Source organism: Takifugu rubripes, chromosome 22, assembly GCF_901000725.2.
Source record: "Takifugu rubripes chromosome 22, fTakRub1.2, whole genome shotgun sequence".
NCBI lineage: Eukaryota > Metazoa > Chordata > Actinopteri > Tetraodontiformes > Tetraodontidae > Takifugu > Takifugu rubripes.
The window spans coordinates 12,757,360-12,771,588 of record NC_042306.1 but is presented as its reverse complement, the minus strand read 5'-3'; the positions used below and the strand labels follow the sequence as shown (position 1 = coordinate 12,771,588).

The window sequence follows — 14,229 nt, the reverse complement described above, 5'->3', positions numbered from 1 at the left end:
GACTGAAATCTAAAACGCCGACGCGGCGTCAACCATCGTCACTGCTAGCTTTGGCAGAACAAGCCGCCAGTAGCGTCAAAATAACTGGGATGAAGACTAAACCATGGATCAGCCCCGATGTAATCACCAAGAAGATGACCTTGAAGAACGTCCTGAAGATGTAGCTCCCAGACAGGCTGAGCAGCACCACCCCTAAGATGGTGGACAGCGCCCCCTGCAGTATGGGGTAGCCCAAGCGGGCCAAGGCGTCAGTGGCTTTCTTGTTGACGTCGGTCTTGCTGCTGGACACAAAGGCGTAGGAAACGTGCGCTGAAAAGTCTACGGAAAAGCCGGTGCACATGACCAGGTTGATCATAGAGATGGAGTCCAGGTTCACGCCCCAGAGCGCCATGAAGCCCGTCACGCCAACTATCACCGAACAGACCGAGAAGGCCACCCACACGGGGCACAGAGGACTGGGCATGAGGGCGAGCGAGACCACCAACATGGCCACCGCAGCCACCAGGACCGTCTGGACCGTCTTGGCCCTGACGACAGTGTACTGGTCGAAGTAGATGAAGGCTGGGTGGAAGACCAGGAGCGGAACCGGACACTCCGCAGCCGTCTGTCTGAGTTTCACCATCACCTCCTCCTTTGGAATCTTCTGGAGCGTTTGAATGAAGAACCGCGAGGCCTGAATCTGACCGCCCGCAGAGAGGTTGAGGTCCAGTTTGAAGATGGAGTCGACTTCCAGGAAGCGCGACAGGTGTGTGTGGAAAGCGGCACGAGAAGTGAGATTGAGGTCATTTGTCTTTGCGTATCGTTGGAAAGAAAGAAACCAGGCCAGAGTTCCGCTGACGAAGGTCAAACTTTCAAATTCGGACATGCAGGAACGCAGACGCTCCCGCTCGGGCTGGTCCCAGTAACGCAGCGGCTGCTTTACCGCCACCATCACGTTAAGGCCGTAATCGCTGAAGTGTTGTCTTTGATCTTCAAAGTAATCGATGATATAGGAGTCATCCAGAGCCAGGTGCTTGGTGTCAAGTCCTTCCTTTAGGATGAGGCATCCGTAGATGCTAACGGCTAGATAGCCTGCATAAACGAGGAGGACGCACACTTTGACCCATTTGTGGGTCAGAAATGGCCCGTAGAACTTCTCGAAGACGTGCGACATGGCCTCGGGCTCCTCCTCCTCCATGATGCCATTGGGTTGCCCCGCGAGGCAGCAGATGCTGGAGATCTTGCTTGTCTTTGGGGGCAAATCTTCTGGGACTTTCCCACAGGTGAACCAGTGCTGGTCCTTAGCTTCCCTGCGTCCGTTCAACGCCATGCACGCCCCCAGGAAGGTGACGCTGTACAGATAACAGAAGCAAACGGAAACCCCGGCGTAGAGGCAGAAGGACCGGACTGAACCGAAGGGTGAGCTGTAGCCCACAAAGAGAGCCAGGGCATTGGTCAGGGTCGTGATGGAGATGGAGACGCCAGCGTCGCCATAGGTGCCGGCCAGGCGGTCGGGAACGCTGTCCAGGACACGGGTCCTCCTCCAGCAGGCGATCAGGATGAACATGTCGTCCAGGCCAACACCTTCACAAAGAGAGAGGTTTGGAGGATTTCCGAAGAGGTCCTGGACCTGCAAGGAGGAACGTTCTTACCTAAAATCATAAATGGGCAGGAGGCGGCTGTCATCACGAAAGGTTGATCCAGCAACAGCAGCGTGCCGAAGCCGCTCAGGACGGCCAGAGCTGTGGAGAGGACACCACAGAGAGCCACCCACACCTTCGTCCTCACGTTATCCAACCTGGGGGGGAAGGTGGCACATCAGCAAACATCTCGGCACACGTAAAGAAAAACAGGTGGGGCAGATGCTTGCGTAACCTCCAGCAGGATATTATGGAAAAGGTGATGGCAATGGCGTAGGCAGCGGAGAACAGGCGGATCACAGATCCCGGAGTTTTCTGAAATTCCCACTGCATGGACCTGGATGTGGAGTATGACACCTGGACAGACGGACAGATAGAAAAGGAGAAAGGAAAATCATCAAACTTAAAACTCGAGGTGCTTCATACCTGAAGGGAGGCGGTCGACGCGTTCGAGACCAGGTGAAGGAAACCCTGCAGCCACAGGTCGGTTTTGGCTCCCTCGTCCTGACGTAGGTAATAAAAAAGCTGAATGGCTCTGGAGCTCAGCACAGCTGAGCGGTTCCTGCACAGCTCCACACCTCCCAGACTTCCATGTAAAGGAAAGCTCCCGTTCTCAGAGTGAAACCACGGGAACGTCAGATTGACCCTGTTGCCAACGGTGACGTCCAGGATGTCGTTGGGAGCGCAGGATCCCAGCGCTCCTGCGCAGAGGTCCTCGTATGCAAACGACTGGTTGCCGTGGTGAACCACCATACTCCGGACTTCAGAGTCCAACTCAGCGATGTTCTGGAGAGCCTCCGCAGTCAGAACACCCCCCTCACTTGTAGCTATGAGGGTCCCATAAGTCCCACTTGTGCTGAGCCGCAGACGGGAAAACAGGGACTCATTCCCTGGAAACGTCTCACGGATGTATCTTCTCTCCTCCTTGGCTTGGCCGTCCACTGGCGTGAACTGCTCCTCAATGTCATTGGCCAGTCTGTCCTCAAGGAAATAGAAGCCGGACCCCAGACCTGTAGAGAGGAGAAGCGGGGCGACCAGGAACCACCAGGGATGAGACCCCACCAAATGGCCCATCACCTCAAAGCAAAGACGTAGGCGCTTCTCCAGGCAGTCTGAGCCTAATCTGACCATGATAGCTCCAGTTTAATCTCATAAAGTCCTCACTTCAGCCAGAAGTTCCTCAGAAATGAGCTGTGAGTCGCCACCGGCGGCTCCATTTATTCAGTTTGAGGACTTTAGCATAATAACAGGGTTCGGCCTGCGTGTAATGAACCGTAGAAAGTTCTGGTGAAAAGGAGGAAAGGTGGAGCACGGCCCGGTGCTCAGCACCCTCTGGTAATTCCTCTTCACGGTTCAGTTAATGTTAAAATTTAGCGTCTTCCCTGGGGTGGAGGAGAAGCAGAGACGCAGAACAAAGATGCATTATAATGTGATGTTTGGCCCATTCACATGTTCTACCTGCCCCCTCACAATAGCTCTATGTACACTTTTCTCTGAGCTCCAATAACGTTACAGAAGAGAAAGAATCTTTGTCTTACAGGGAAAGAATAAAGAATGTGTACGTGAAGAATAAAATATCCAACTAAACCTACCTAAGAGTTTTAAAATAAATGGATGGCTATTAACCTTTGGACAGCAATCAATGCATCCTTTTGCATCCGCAATCTTTTTTCTATACGCTAGAAAGTGTATATATTCAAATTAAATACATAACAGGTTAAAGTAGCAGCCAAATGGTATTAATATTACGATGTTATTTTATTGTGTCCCATCCCGACTTGAGCTCCGCTATTTAAATATTCACGCCCGGCGACGTCACGAGCCACGTGATCGGAAGTGGTCTGAGAAACCAACTGTCATTGACTCGCTAGCCGTCTGTAGCCGAAAAAACTAGGAAGACTTGTCGATAAAAGCGTCTTCGGGTTCGAGTCAGACATCCCACGGGAGGAATATGGACGAAGACGTGCTGACGACTCTCAAGTTGTTGATAATTGGTGAAAGCGGAGTCGGGAAGTCCAGGTTTGTCCTCGGTTTTAGCCAGCTACGCAGCTAGCCTGTTAATGTAAACATGTTTTGCTGTTTCGACAGCTGTGGAAACAGACGCTAAATTAATGTCAAAAAGCTGACAACATGTTTAAAGGGATTAAAATTATTGACCTAAACTTTATTGGAGTTATGGAATGGTTTCAATGCTTGTTTGTCACCACTAGACTTGTTGTTGCGGTTATGGCTGAAGGCTTAAAACAGCCTTTTGTTCTGTATCTCCTCCTTTTTTCTATATCATATTTCCTTCCTTCTCCAGTCTCCTGCTGAGGTTCACAGACGACACTTTCGATCCAGAGCTGGCAGCCACAATAGGTCTCACAAAAGCATTTTTATTTATCCAACTATAGTACAGGCTGAAAATAAAACTTTAAGATGAAATAACTGTTCTGCCATCTTTTATTCTGTTCCAGGTGTGGATTTCAAAGTAAAGACACTTGCAATCGATGGTAACAGAGCCAAGCTCGCCATTTGGGTAAGACTAAAGCCATTTTCACGCCATTTTCACGCATGAAAAACACGAGGAGCTGTTCGCTTTTCTCCACATGGTGGCGACATTGCGCAGTTGCAAACTGTTGCGTGTTTTTAATAATTTAATATATTTAAAGAAATGCAGACACACCAGCATTCTTATTTGAATTTATTGCTCTCAACCTTGCTTTTTATTTTTTAATGACTTTCCTCATGATCCTTATTTGTAGTATCGGTATCTGGAGAGTATCTTCCCCTCAGGCTGAACTCTTGATTGTCTAAATGTAATCCTTTTATATATTGATATCAACAGTGGTTGGAGATCTGGTAATGGTCATTTTTATCTTTTAATGTCTTCTGACTGTGAGCTATCAGAAATATGAACAAATCTGACGCTGGCGGGGCGTTCGCCTGGGTGGACGTGCGGCGCAGATATGGCTCGCTCTGCCGCTTGTCAGGTCTCATTGCAAATCACGGAGTGACATTTCTCAATAAAAGATTCCTGGGTCCAGTTATGGGATCCAGTTTGACTCCAGCATTTAATAACTCCTACGCTGGGCCAAGCTCTGAAACTCTGGAAAAAACTTATCATCACTGCTAATCTTCTGCATAATCCCGATGACAAACAAAGTCCATAAGCACGACCCGGCCAGGCCTGTTGCGAGGCCCATACGGGCAACCGTGCGTATCGTTCTCCGTGCGTATCGTTCTCCCTGCGTATCGTTCTTGATCCCAATACATTTGCCTGCGCAGGACACGGCGGGGCAGGAAAGATTTCGCACCCTGACGCCCAGCTACTACCGTGGCGCCCAGGGCGTCATTCTGGGTAAATATTGACGCCGTGCAGCGAAAACACCGCCACCACGCATTTGGCTCCACACGCAGAGCCCGATTTCTGTTCACCACGCTCGTACACGCGCGCGCGAACGCTTCTGTTTGTGCCGACAGTGTACGACGTCTCCAGGCGCGACACTTTTGTGAAGCTGGAGAACTGGCTGAACGAGCTGGAGACCTACACCACTCGGATGGACCTCGTGAAAATGCTCGTGGGGAACAAAATCGACAAGGTTCGAGCCCCCGGAACGACGCTCGCTCTGTGTTTTTGGAGGTTCTGAACCCCGGGACGTCTGCTTCTGCTTTCAGGATGACCGTGAAGTGGACAGAAACGAGGGGCTGAAGTTTGCCAGGAAACACTCGATGCTTTTTATTGGTACGTATAGTCGAATCAGACATGCTCATTTAGAGTCACGCAGCCATCAAATGGAACGCGGAGCTGCTACCACGTTTCCTTCAGATGTCGGAGCTCTAATTGTGGGGCTGGAAGCAGCCGAGACGTCCCTCGGCGCACCGGGCGCTCGGTTCGGGTTTGTTGCCTTGTTTACGTTGACTGTTTTTGGCTTTGGAGCCGCGATGGAAGACGCAGCTGCGTTATGATTAAAATCTGGCGGCGCTCCGTTTTACCGGATCCTCGTCCGCACGTGTTCCTGATTCACATCTGCCCGTCTGGGAAATTAGGTTAACGTTCCTGTGGAGTTTCCATTTTAAAACCGTTTTAATTAAGCGGCTTTGAGAGGGGACGGGGGATCCAAGAAAAAGATGTGGGTTTAATCAGACGTGAGGACGTCTCTGCTCTGTGGGACGTCCCCTCGTGTCTTTGAGGAACTGTGAACACCTCAACCTTCCCTTTTTTTTTAAATTTTAAATCCACCAATCCGCCTGATTTCGTTCAGAGGCCAGCGCAAAGACCAAAGACGGCGTCCAATGTGCCTTTGAGGAGCTGGTGGAGAAGATCCTCCAGACCCCGGGACTGTGGGAGAGCGACAACACGGGCCAGAGGCTCCAGCTGGGCGAGCAGCAGCAGGGCGGCGGCCGTGCCTGCGGCGGTTACTGCTCCATACCCTGAGACTCCCAGCAACCTGACAGAAGTAACCCCGGGCCAGGAATGGAAAGGACCACGGCGAAAGAGGGAGCGGCGGGACCGGACCGGAGCTCTGAGGAGAAGAGCCCGTCGGGATGGTTCTGCTGCTCCGCCCAGACTTTGCTTTGTTTGCACACCTCCTTCACAACTCACCTGCCACTCGCCACCGCTCTGCTCGGACAAGAGGAACGCCCAGAAGTGTTTTAGAGAGGGAGGCGGCGATAGCGTCACATGACTCTGGCCAGATATGACTCCAAATCATGTATTATAATCAGCACAAGCGGCTGCAAAGTTCCAATCCAAAACCTCAAACCGAGCATGTTTACCGGCTCCATTTCTCATCATGTGGAACGTTGGCCGGCGCCATCATGTGAACACCACATCTACGCCATCCCACCAGGCCTCCCTGCTCCTGACGCTTCAAACCTTTCCTTTATTTTCCACTTTAAAAAGACTAAATTTAGGGCTCCATCTTTCTTCTCTGTCAGATCTGGACCATGACGGCAATATTTACGCTATTTAGAGGTTAGAAAAACTACAAAAAAACGGCGCTTTTACTGGTTTTCGTGACGGTCATGTGATTGTATGACCTTGATGTAGCGAAAGTATTAATCTTGTGTCACGTCTGACTGTCGGACCTATTTTCTGTATGTAAACCTGTTCTGACCTCTCCGGATGCCCGTGCTTCTCCCTCGTGTCGTCTGTTTGAGTCATATAAACCAACGCCAGCCCGGCGCCGCATGGCGTTTGCCACGCTCGCCGCCTCTGTCATCTCATACTGAAATAAAGGACGTGCACGTCCGACAGCGTTGTTCCATTTAGTGTCCGTCCCGTGTGTGAGTTCACTTAATCAGAAGCAGGTTCACAGTGGAAAAGGGAGAGGGGCCGTCTTTTCCGTGACGCTGACGTCTGCTGAAAGCATCATTTGCTCAAAATGTCAAAAGGCTGAACGGGAACTCAAAGTGGAAAAAAGAAAAAGTCCTGGTAACCATGTGGGTTTTATTAAAAACTGTCCCAGAGTAACCTGATAACAAGTGTCTGAATGTTCCCGAGAGCGAACGAGATGCTCGTCGGGATGTTTCTGGACCTAAAAAGGCTGTTTAACGGCCTGGTGGTGACAATATTCACATTTAAAAAAAAAAGAAATTTGTTTTTATTTAGTTCTACAGGCAAATGTCACGTCATTATGCCATCAGTTCCATTTTTTTTAATTAAATTATATTAAACAGTTGGTCAAGAAACCTCCTTGGACTTGTTGAAACCATTTTCCGGCCAGTAGAGGGCAGCAGAACGCGCTGTTAGCACTGATCCAATCTTAGCTGGGACCTTCCGGCACCCTCAACCCCAAATTTCAAGCGCAGCTCCGCATCTTTCCGCTCGGGTCAAAGCAAACGATCGATCTCCTGGTTTCACATTTGGTTTTATTCATATAGCTGCTGTGGGACTTTTCCCCCGGGGGATAATCCGCGTCTCAGGGGAGGTCGAGTAACTTACTGCAACAACGGGCAATAATACGTCGAAACAGAAACTGTCTACGGGCCAGAGGTCCCGCGTGCTAATGCCATGCAAAAGTTCGCTACTGTTGCGTCACAGTCTGAAGGTTGTGGGTTTGAGTCCCCCCCCCCCCCCCCCGTGGTGCTTCGTCCTTGGATCTCTGCCCTTGGAGGCTCTTGGTTAATAAAGGTTAAACAAACAAACAAAAAAATAAAATTATAATTGTACAATTCCAAGACTGTCGGGCATCTGGAAGTCCTGTAGGCTAAGGAAGGATGAGCTCGGCCCGGATGCCGGGCGCCGAGACCCCCCCGGCCAGGGCCACGTTAACAGTCTGGACCTCGGAGATGTGAGAGGACTTCTGGATGATTCTGCTGGCCAGAGCGGGCCTCACGGTGCAGCTCTGCCTCAGAGCACAGGTAGGTCCTGTCACACACATCCTGTTGATCAAAGCCCTCCTGCTGAGCGCCAGCGGCTCCCTGGTGTGCCTCTGGCCGGCGGCGGCGGCGCCGGGCCGGACCATGCCGCTCTGCTCCGGCGTGCAGCTCTGCCCCTGGGCCAGGTTGGTCAGAGCGACGGCAGCGTGGATCTCCCTCCAGCCCTGGTGGACCCGTCTCGGCTGCTGCCGCTCCCTGTGGACAACACAGACGACCCATCATGCGCCGGGGCGGCGTTTTTAAAATCTAAAGCAGACATCGCCCCTCGGCGCAGGCTCAAAACTAAGCAGATGGAGCTAATGTTTCCACGGCAGCCTCCAAGTGGAGGTGGAGGGGGAGGAGAAGCTGCAAAGTGCAAACAGCTGATGTGAGTGAAGGCTGCGAATTACCTGTCACATCGAATTGAAGTATAGTCTGTTGTGTCTGCAAGAGAAAAGACAAAGACTCACCACGGCGTGCCAGGAATCTGTTTACGTGACGGCAGCGCAGCCGCAAACGCAATATTCATATTAATAAACCGATGCTGGGATTTATGAGCATGTGGGAGCGATTTGGATTAATTCCTAGCGTGTGTGCGTGAGGGTTTACAGGGGTCTGCGGGTCGTGGGCGCTTCCAGGGTGTCTGGGCCTCCCGATAGAAATGTTAGCCTTTGTCTGGATGCGTTTTGCAGGACCAGAAATGTTCGGCTCGGTGGGAGTTCAATGGCCTGACCCCCCCCCCCTCCCCCCCTTTGGAGTGGGAGTTGGATCTGATATCTGCAACATGTATTTGGGACCGACTGCCGTTGGTGTTTAGTCCTCGATGTGTCGTTTAAGAGTCTCCGAATTTAATTCTTGAAGGGAGAAGGATTGATCGTGATGTCACGATGTCAATGGACTTAGCAGCCGGCGCTAGCCCCCCCTCCCCCCACCCCCACCCGGGGGAGATATTACAGCGCGTTTGACTTCTGTTGGCGGCCCGTGCACGAGAGCGCATGATTTGTCCAACATATTTTCCATTCTCTGTTTGAGAATATTGCCCTGTTTTCGCCGCTCCATCTTTCTTCGGAGGAAATTGGAGGCACGACTCGAAATCTTTCAATGCTAAGGGGCCGTCTCCAGCGTCTGCTCGCGGGCGGCGCCAAGAGCAACTACTTACCGACAATAAATCTTTGGGTTTTGCGCTTTGCTCGCTACCGAATGTCCCCGAGCATTTCTGTCTTTAGCTTTAGCCCGGTTAGCTAATGAAAGGCCTCGGGTGTTGTATTGATGGACAGGCCGTTTTTATTTTTTCACTTCTGGGTGGAAGCAACAACGCAGTCGGCTTTTAGGTCACACCACAAATCTGTTAGATTTTCATGATTGTTGAATGCTAAAGTTAATACCAACAAATCAGCTTGTAGCTTCCGTTTAGCATAAGCAATAGAGATTTATTATATTGGCACAAGCATGTTTAGAAGTAGCTTTTTATGGCCTTTTTTTGTTTTGATGGAAGTTTCTAAGCAAATAATTGTTGTCAAAAAATGGCCTGTATCATGTTAATTACTGTTTAAAGGTACATTTTTATAGTCCCAAAAATTCTAAAAAAAACCCCATGAATTGAGATTATGGAAATTTTGAGATTATTCTTTAGTTCTACCCTCCTCATAAATTCTAAAAATATTTTGTTTTCCTAAAGTGTGGAAGTTTGTGGGCGGGGCTTTAAACATTCAAATACTTTAAATAATGAATCAGGATGCGTTGGAAATGGTACTCGGTACAGCTTTTTCCTTATGTTTTTCATACATTTGGTGACTAACAATAAAGATAAATATCTTAAAACCCTAGAAGTAGTGTAAAAAAATTTGAGCTTTTTATAATAGATGTAGTTTTATGCAACTTGTCTGATGAAATAATGTCTGCGTGAGCTAACACGTCTTGGAGGTTTTCCCGCACAAATGATCCAGAGATTGCCGCTTACTGGAAAATGGTCGACTCGGAATTATTTCCTCAGTGTGGATTTGTTTGAAAAGGAGCAGCATTCCTGTGTGTTTTCAAATGTAAAGTGTAGCTACATTTTGTTGCCTTGGTTACGTTATTTACGGCTGTCTTGGCTCTTTAAGGTGAAACTGAGGTGTTGTAGAATTTAGATCAGCTAAGCCGACTGTAAATAATAACAGCACAAACGTAAAAGTCCTGTTTTTACAGCCTGACATGTTGAATGTGTTTCAAGTAGCGTTGTTTATAAGTGCGTTAGCTGAAATTTGGTGAAAGTTTTAGTCATCTCCTGGGTTGAGTATAAACGCGTTAATGATATTACGGCCTGTCCAGATTCTGGCACCATCACGTTCCACTTCTCTGCCACACGGGAACTGTGAACAGAGTTGCAAATACGCTTAAAATGACCGCTAGCCCACACTAATGTTTCCAGCCAGTTCAAATATTTAAAAAATATCTCATTTTCAGAATAACTTTGATTATTAGATTAGCATGACCTGAACAAGAATCAGAAGAAGAAAAAGATAATTCAGCCAAAAATAACCTCATCCAAAACCAGGAAAAACAAGATAACATCAATTTCAATTATTTGATTTTTCAGTTAAGAGGGAGTCTATAAAGTAGCACTTTTGTCAAACTCTCTACGTGCACATTAGCTTACATTAGCTTCATATCTAAATGCAGAAATGGGATCAATCCTGTGGTCTAACTCTTGAATAAAATCCAAAAAAAGGAATCCTTAGTGGAGGCGATAGAGATTTTAAGAATTAAAGCTTTAGATTCTGGGCTACTGTAGAGACTAGCATACATGCTAGCATACAGCATGGAGGGGGACCCATCTTGATATTTACATAAACATTGAAATAAATATGCAATCAAAAACATGTTAGTACTAAGACAGTAAAAAGAAGAAGGAAGAATATATATGTTTTATTTTGAATAAATAGTCGTTTGTGTTGTTGACTTGCGCTATATTTGTTCCACTTTGCTGTCAGCTTCTTTGTTTTATCACCCTTTTGGCGCTTCACACCTCACTGACATTAGGAATTGTACTTGTGCCGAGTTAAAGCACATTTCTCTGGCAGGATAAAAAAAGCCGATCTTTTAATGGCTGTAGACAGAAACCAGGTTTGACGGCTGCCAGGAGAGCGGCTGCGAAATGATGTAACGGAAGTTAGCGCGCGTTTGGATTTCACCGCGAGACGTGTGACGAACGCCATCGCCTGAAATTGCTACAGACTCCTCGGAGCTGTCGGAATGTGATGTAGATTTAGATCGATGCTGAGCGGCTGAGTGTCACTTGGGGGAAAAACTGGCTGCCAAAAGTTAAGGCAGCTCTCCCAATCGATGCCGGGGAAAAGTCAAATGGATGTTAGCGCCCCGGGTCTGGGTTGTCTCACGGCCCGGCGAGATGACCACCGGGAGGATTTTTGGGCTCTGCGTTGTGTCGAGGCTGAGTGGCGGCTCTGACGGCCTCTTCGACCGAGGTTTCCACCTCTCACCTCGGGAAGAATAAAGTCTCAGACATTCTGTAATTGTCCTTGAGACCAAGCTGGACATTTCCAGGGGTGAGAAACCATAGCGGAATGAATGGCACATGGAAGTGTGTGGAAAAGCGCGGAGCGGCGGCCAGCGTGAACGGCATCCAGTTTTAAAATGAGGGATTTCAGCATCTGCGAGAGTCTTTATTAGATTGTAAAGGCTTTGGCTCGTTTCTTGAGTGGCTTTGAGGGACGCGGCCTACAGGGTGTTGGGCCTTATTCCGATTTAGCTTTAACTTTATTACTGAGTCTCTCGGAGCTCCTGACTTTTAAGGAGAAGGATAAAAATGTGTTCTGGATCTCTGAGGAGCCAAGAGGATTCTGTCAGCCATGCTTTTCTTTAACTGAGCTTTAAGAGCCTTGGAAAAGTGTCACTTTTCCTCATCCAGGACAAACCAAGCCACAAAAAGACACCTCTTACCCATCTGGTAGACAAAATTGGCCTCAGTTTCGTAGGACGACGCTGGGGACACGACGTCTCGGTCCTCGCCGGAGCTGAAAGATTCCGAGTGGCTCCTCCTCTTCCGGGCCGAGGCTGAGGGCGAGGCCTCGGCCGCTATCATGTGTCGCAACGTGTCATTCAGGTATCGGTTCAGCAGGCTGCTCTTGTACTTGGAGGGCGGCGACGCGGCGTCGTCGCTGTTGCCCGAGTCGGCCATGGCAAGAACGCTGTCCTTCTTCTGCAGGACGCTTTTGTGAGATGACCTGGCAAAATCTGACTGGCCGATGGCCTCCTGGACGGGACACTCTTCCTCTGCCACACAGGAAATTGCACCGTGATTTAGGGCAGATTCAGTCAACTAAAAAACGTGTTTGTGGCACCGACGACGGTAACAAAATGTTCCCATCAGCCTGTGCGTCACAAAAAGTGACAACAGAGGGGTAATATCAGTGTTATCTGCTTGGCCGGAGGTCATGGGGGGGGTTTGAGGGCCACCCGACCGAGCTTCACTGCCCGAGAGGTTAGATTGCCAGTAAGACCCTACCGTCTGAGTCTGTGTCGTCACTGCACACGCTCAGCCGCTCGGCGTTCCCCTGGATGTATTTGTTGTACAGTTTGATCCTCAGGGCCCAGCTCAGGTCCGGCTGCCTCACCGTGTTCTTCAGCCGCCGCCGGGCGTTGGCGAACCAGTTAGAAACCTGCACAGAGGCACCGAATTCTCAGACAACTTGAGCCGTCATCAAGCGGGTCAAGCAGAGAGGTCCACCCAAGCGCGTCCAGGTCGTCACTTACCTGGACGAGCGTCATGTGCGAGCCCAGAGCCAGGAGGACCTTCTCCGTCTTGGTGGGGTAGGGGTTGTCCCGGTGTTTGTACAGCCAGTGTTTGAGTGGCCGGGCCATGTCCTGCAGCACCTGTCTCTTGTGGCGGACTTTGACGCCACCCAGACGAGGCCTGGATGGAGCAAAGGGTGACTGATAGATTGATGAGGACCCCCCCTCCTTCCTCCTAAACTACCACACTTGACAGATGATCCCTGATTATTTCTTTCAGATTTCAGAAAGTAAGTATATTCTTTTAAGTTGCACCTGCATCCAGAGCTCAGAGTATTTAAAAAAAAGGCATACCCGTATCTCCTGAATTTAAAAGGAGCGCTGATTTCTGTCGCGTCCCGGCAGCGCAGCAGCTCCGCGTCCTCCCTGTCCGCTAAACCGCTCCGAGGTAAATCTCCACAGTCCGGCTCGGCTCGCCCGCCGTTCCCCAAACAAATCTGCGTGTCAGAACTCATGGCAGCAGCTCCGTCTATAGTCAAACACAGGTGCATCAGTAGCCCTCCAGATGGGAATCAAAGCAGCTGGTTCCCATTCCAGATGTTGCAGAAGTAATGTGCCGCGCTCCTCCTCCTCCTCCTCTTCTGCTGATGAAGATGTAAAAGCCTTAGGAGCGAGATGTTTGAGGAGTCAGAGGATGTTTTCTGGTTTAAGCCGCTCTCTGCGAGGAGAGTTCAAATAACCTGCTCCTTCGCTGCTCATTGGCTCCTGAATCGGCCAATCGCACGTCTGGATGGACTCAGAGCAAGAACACCACACCAGCGAGAGGGGTCATTACATCCACCGTGTTTTTGTCTGGTGTTGATACAGCCAGTCCTGGTGTTTTTGTAGAAGCTATACGAATCCTTTATGTTTTATTAGAGTAATTTATGAGGCTAATTGCACGGGTGGCATGAGCCAGCAGAACCCTCAGACGGTGGAAAGAGTCGTAAAGATGACAAAACTCCGCTCTTTACAGATGTTTTCCTCAACTACAAGCAGAAATCCTGCAGGGATAAGTGTTACAACGCTGCACAAGTTATGGAAATCATGTTACGGTCTATGTTTTGCTCTGTGACGACCCGGCGTTGAGCCACCAAGTCTTTAAGTCCAAACCAACAATAATTGTGTTTATGCAGATGTTGCAGCCTGTCCATACCACCGATCGGCTATAAATACAAAACAGCCTTTCGTCTGTTTAACCTCACTGCATCTAAAACTAAAATAGACCCAATCTGAACCGATTAAACGTGCTGCCGAGGGTAAACGAAACCATCTGCGGGGACCACTGAAGGTGCACGCTAAAAGCAACATGCAGAAATGAGATAATTGCCATTCTGTTGCAAACAATGTCATCTTTCTGTGCACCACGTCCACCCTCGTCTATTCTCGGTCCGCTTAGCTTCTACGTACGACGGCCTCTGGGGCAGTTTGGAGCTGAAGGTTGCAGAAGATCCCGAGTCATGTGACCTGCAGTGGGCAGCTAATGCTGACGTTAGCT

At 49.4% G+C, this 14,229-nt stretch overlaps 3 protein-coding genes across 3 annotated transcripts; 1 reads left to right on the top strand and 2 right to left on the bottom strand.

Annotated features, from left to right (window-relative positions):
• Positions 1-28: 28 nt before the first annotated feature.
• Positions 29-2,750, bottom strand: ptchd3b (patched domain containing 3b). The gene is made up of 4 exons (XM_003975865.3): positions 2,046-2,750; positions 1,855-1,976; positions 1,632-1,777; positions 29-1,563 (listed from the first exon to the last, which is right to left on the bottom strand). Exons 1-4 carry the CDS (start codon positions 2,748-2,750, stop codon positions 29-31), a joined length of 2,508 nt encoding a protein of 835 aa, XP_003975914.2.
• Positions 2,751-3,433: 683 nt separating this feature from the next.
• On the top strand, positions 3,434-7,074 carry LOC101072736 (ras-related protein Rab-18). Its single transcript, XM_003975864.3, has 7 exons — positions 3,434-3,638; positions 3,922-3,977; positions 4,076-4,137; positions 4,887-4,959; positions 5,082-5,200; positions 5,277-5,343; positions 5,864-7,074. The coding sequence occupies exons 1-7, from the start codon at positions 3,571-3,573 to the stop codon at positions 6,034-6,036; spliced, it is 618 nt and encodes a 205-aa protein (XP_003975913.1). The 5' UTR covers positions 3,434-3,570; the 3' UTR covers positions 6,037-7,074.
• A 354-nt stretch (positions 7,075-7,428) lies between these two features.
• LOC101072508 (homeobox protein Mohawk-like) lies at positions 7,429-13,320 on the bottom strand. Its single transcript, XM_011616717.2, has 6 exons — positions 13,047-13,320; positions 12,714-12,873; positions 12,466-12,619; positions 11,901-12,233; positions 8,372-8,405; positions 7,429-8,177 (listed from the first exon to the last, which is right to left on the bottom strand). Exons 1-6 carry the CDS (start codon positions 13,241-13,243, stop codon positions 7,811-7,813), a joined length of 1,245 nt encoding a protein of 414 aa, XP_011615019.2. The 5' UTR covers positions 13,244-13,320; the 3' UTR covers positions 7,429-7,810.
• Between the last annotated feature and the right edge of the window lie 909 nt (positions 13,321-14,229).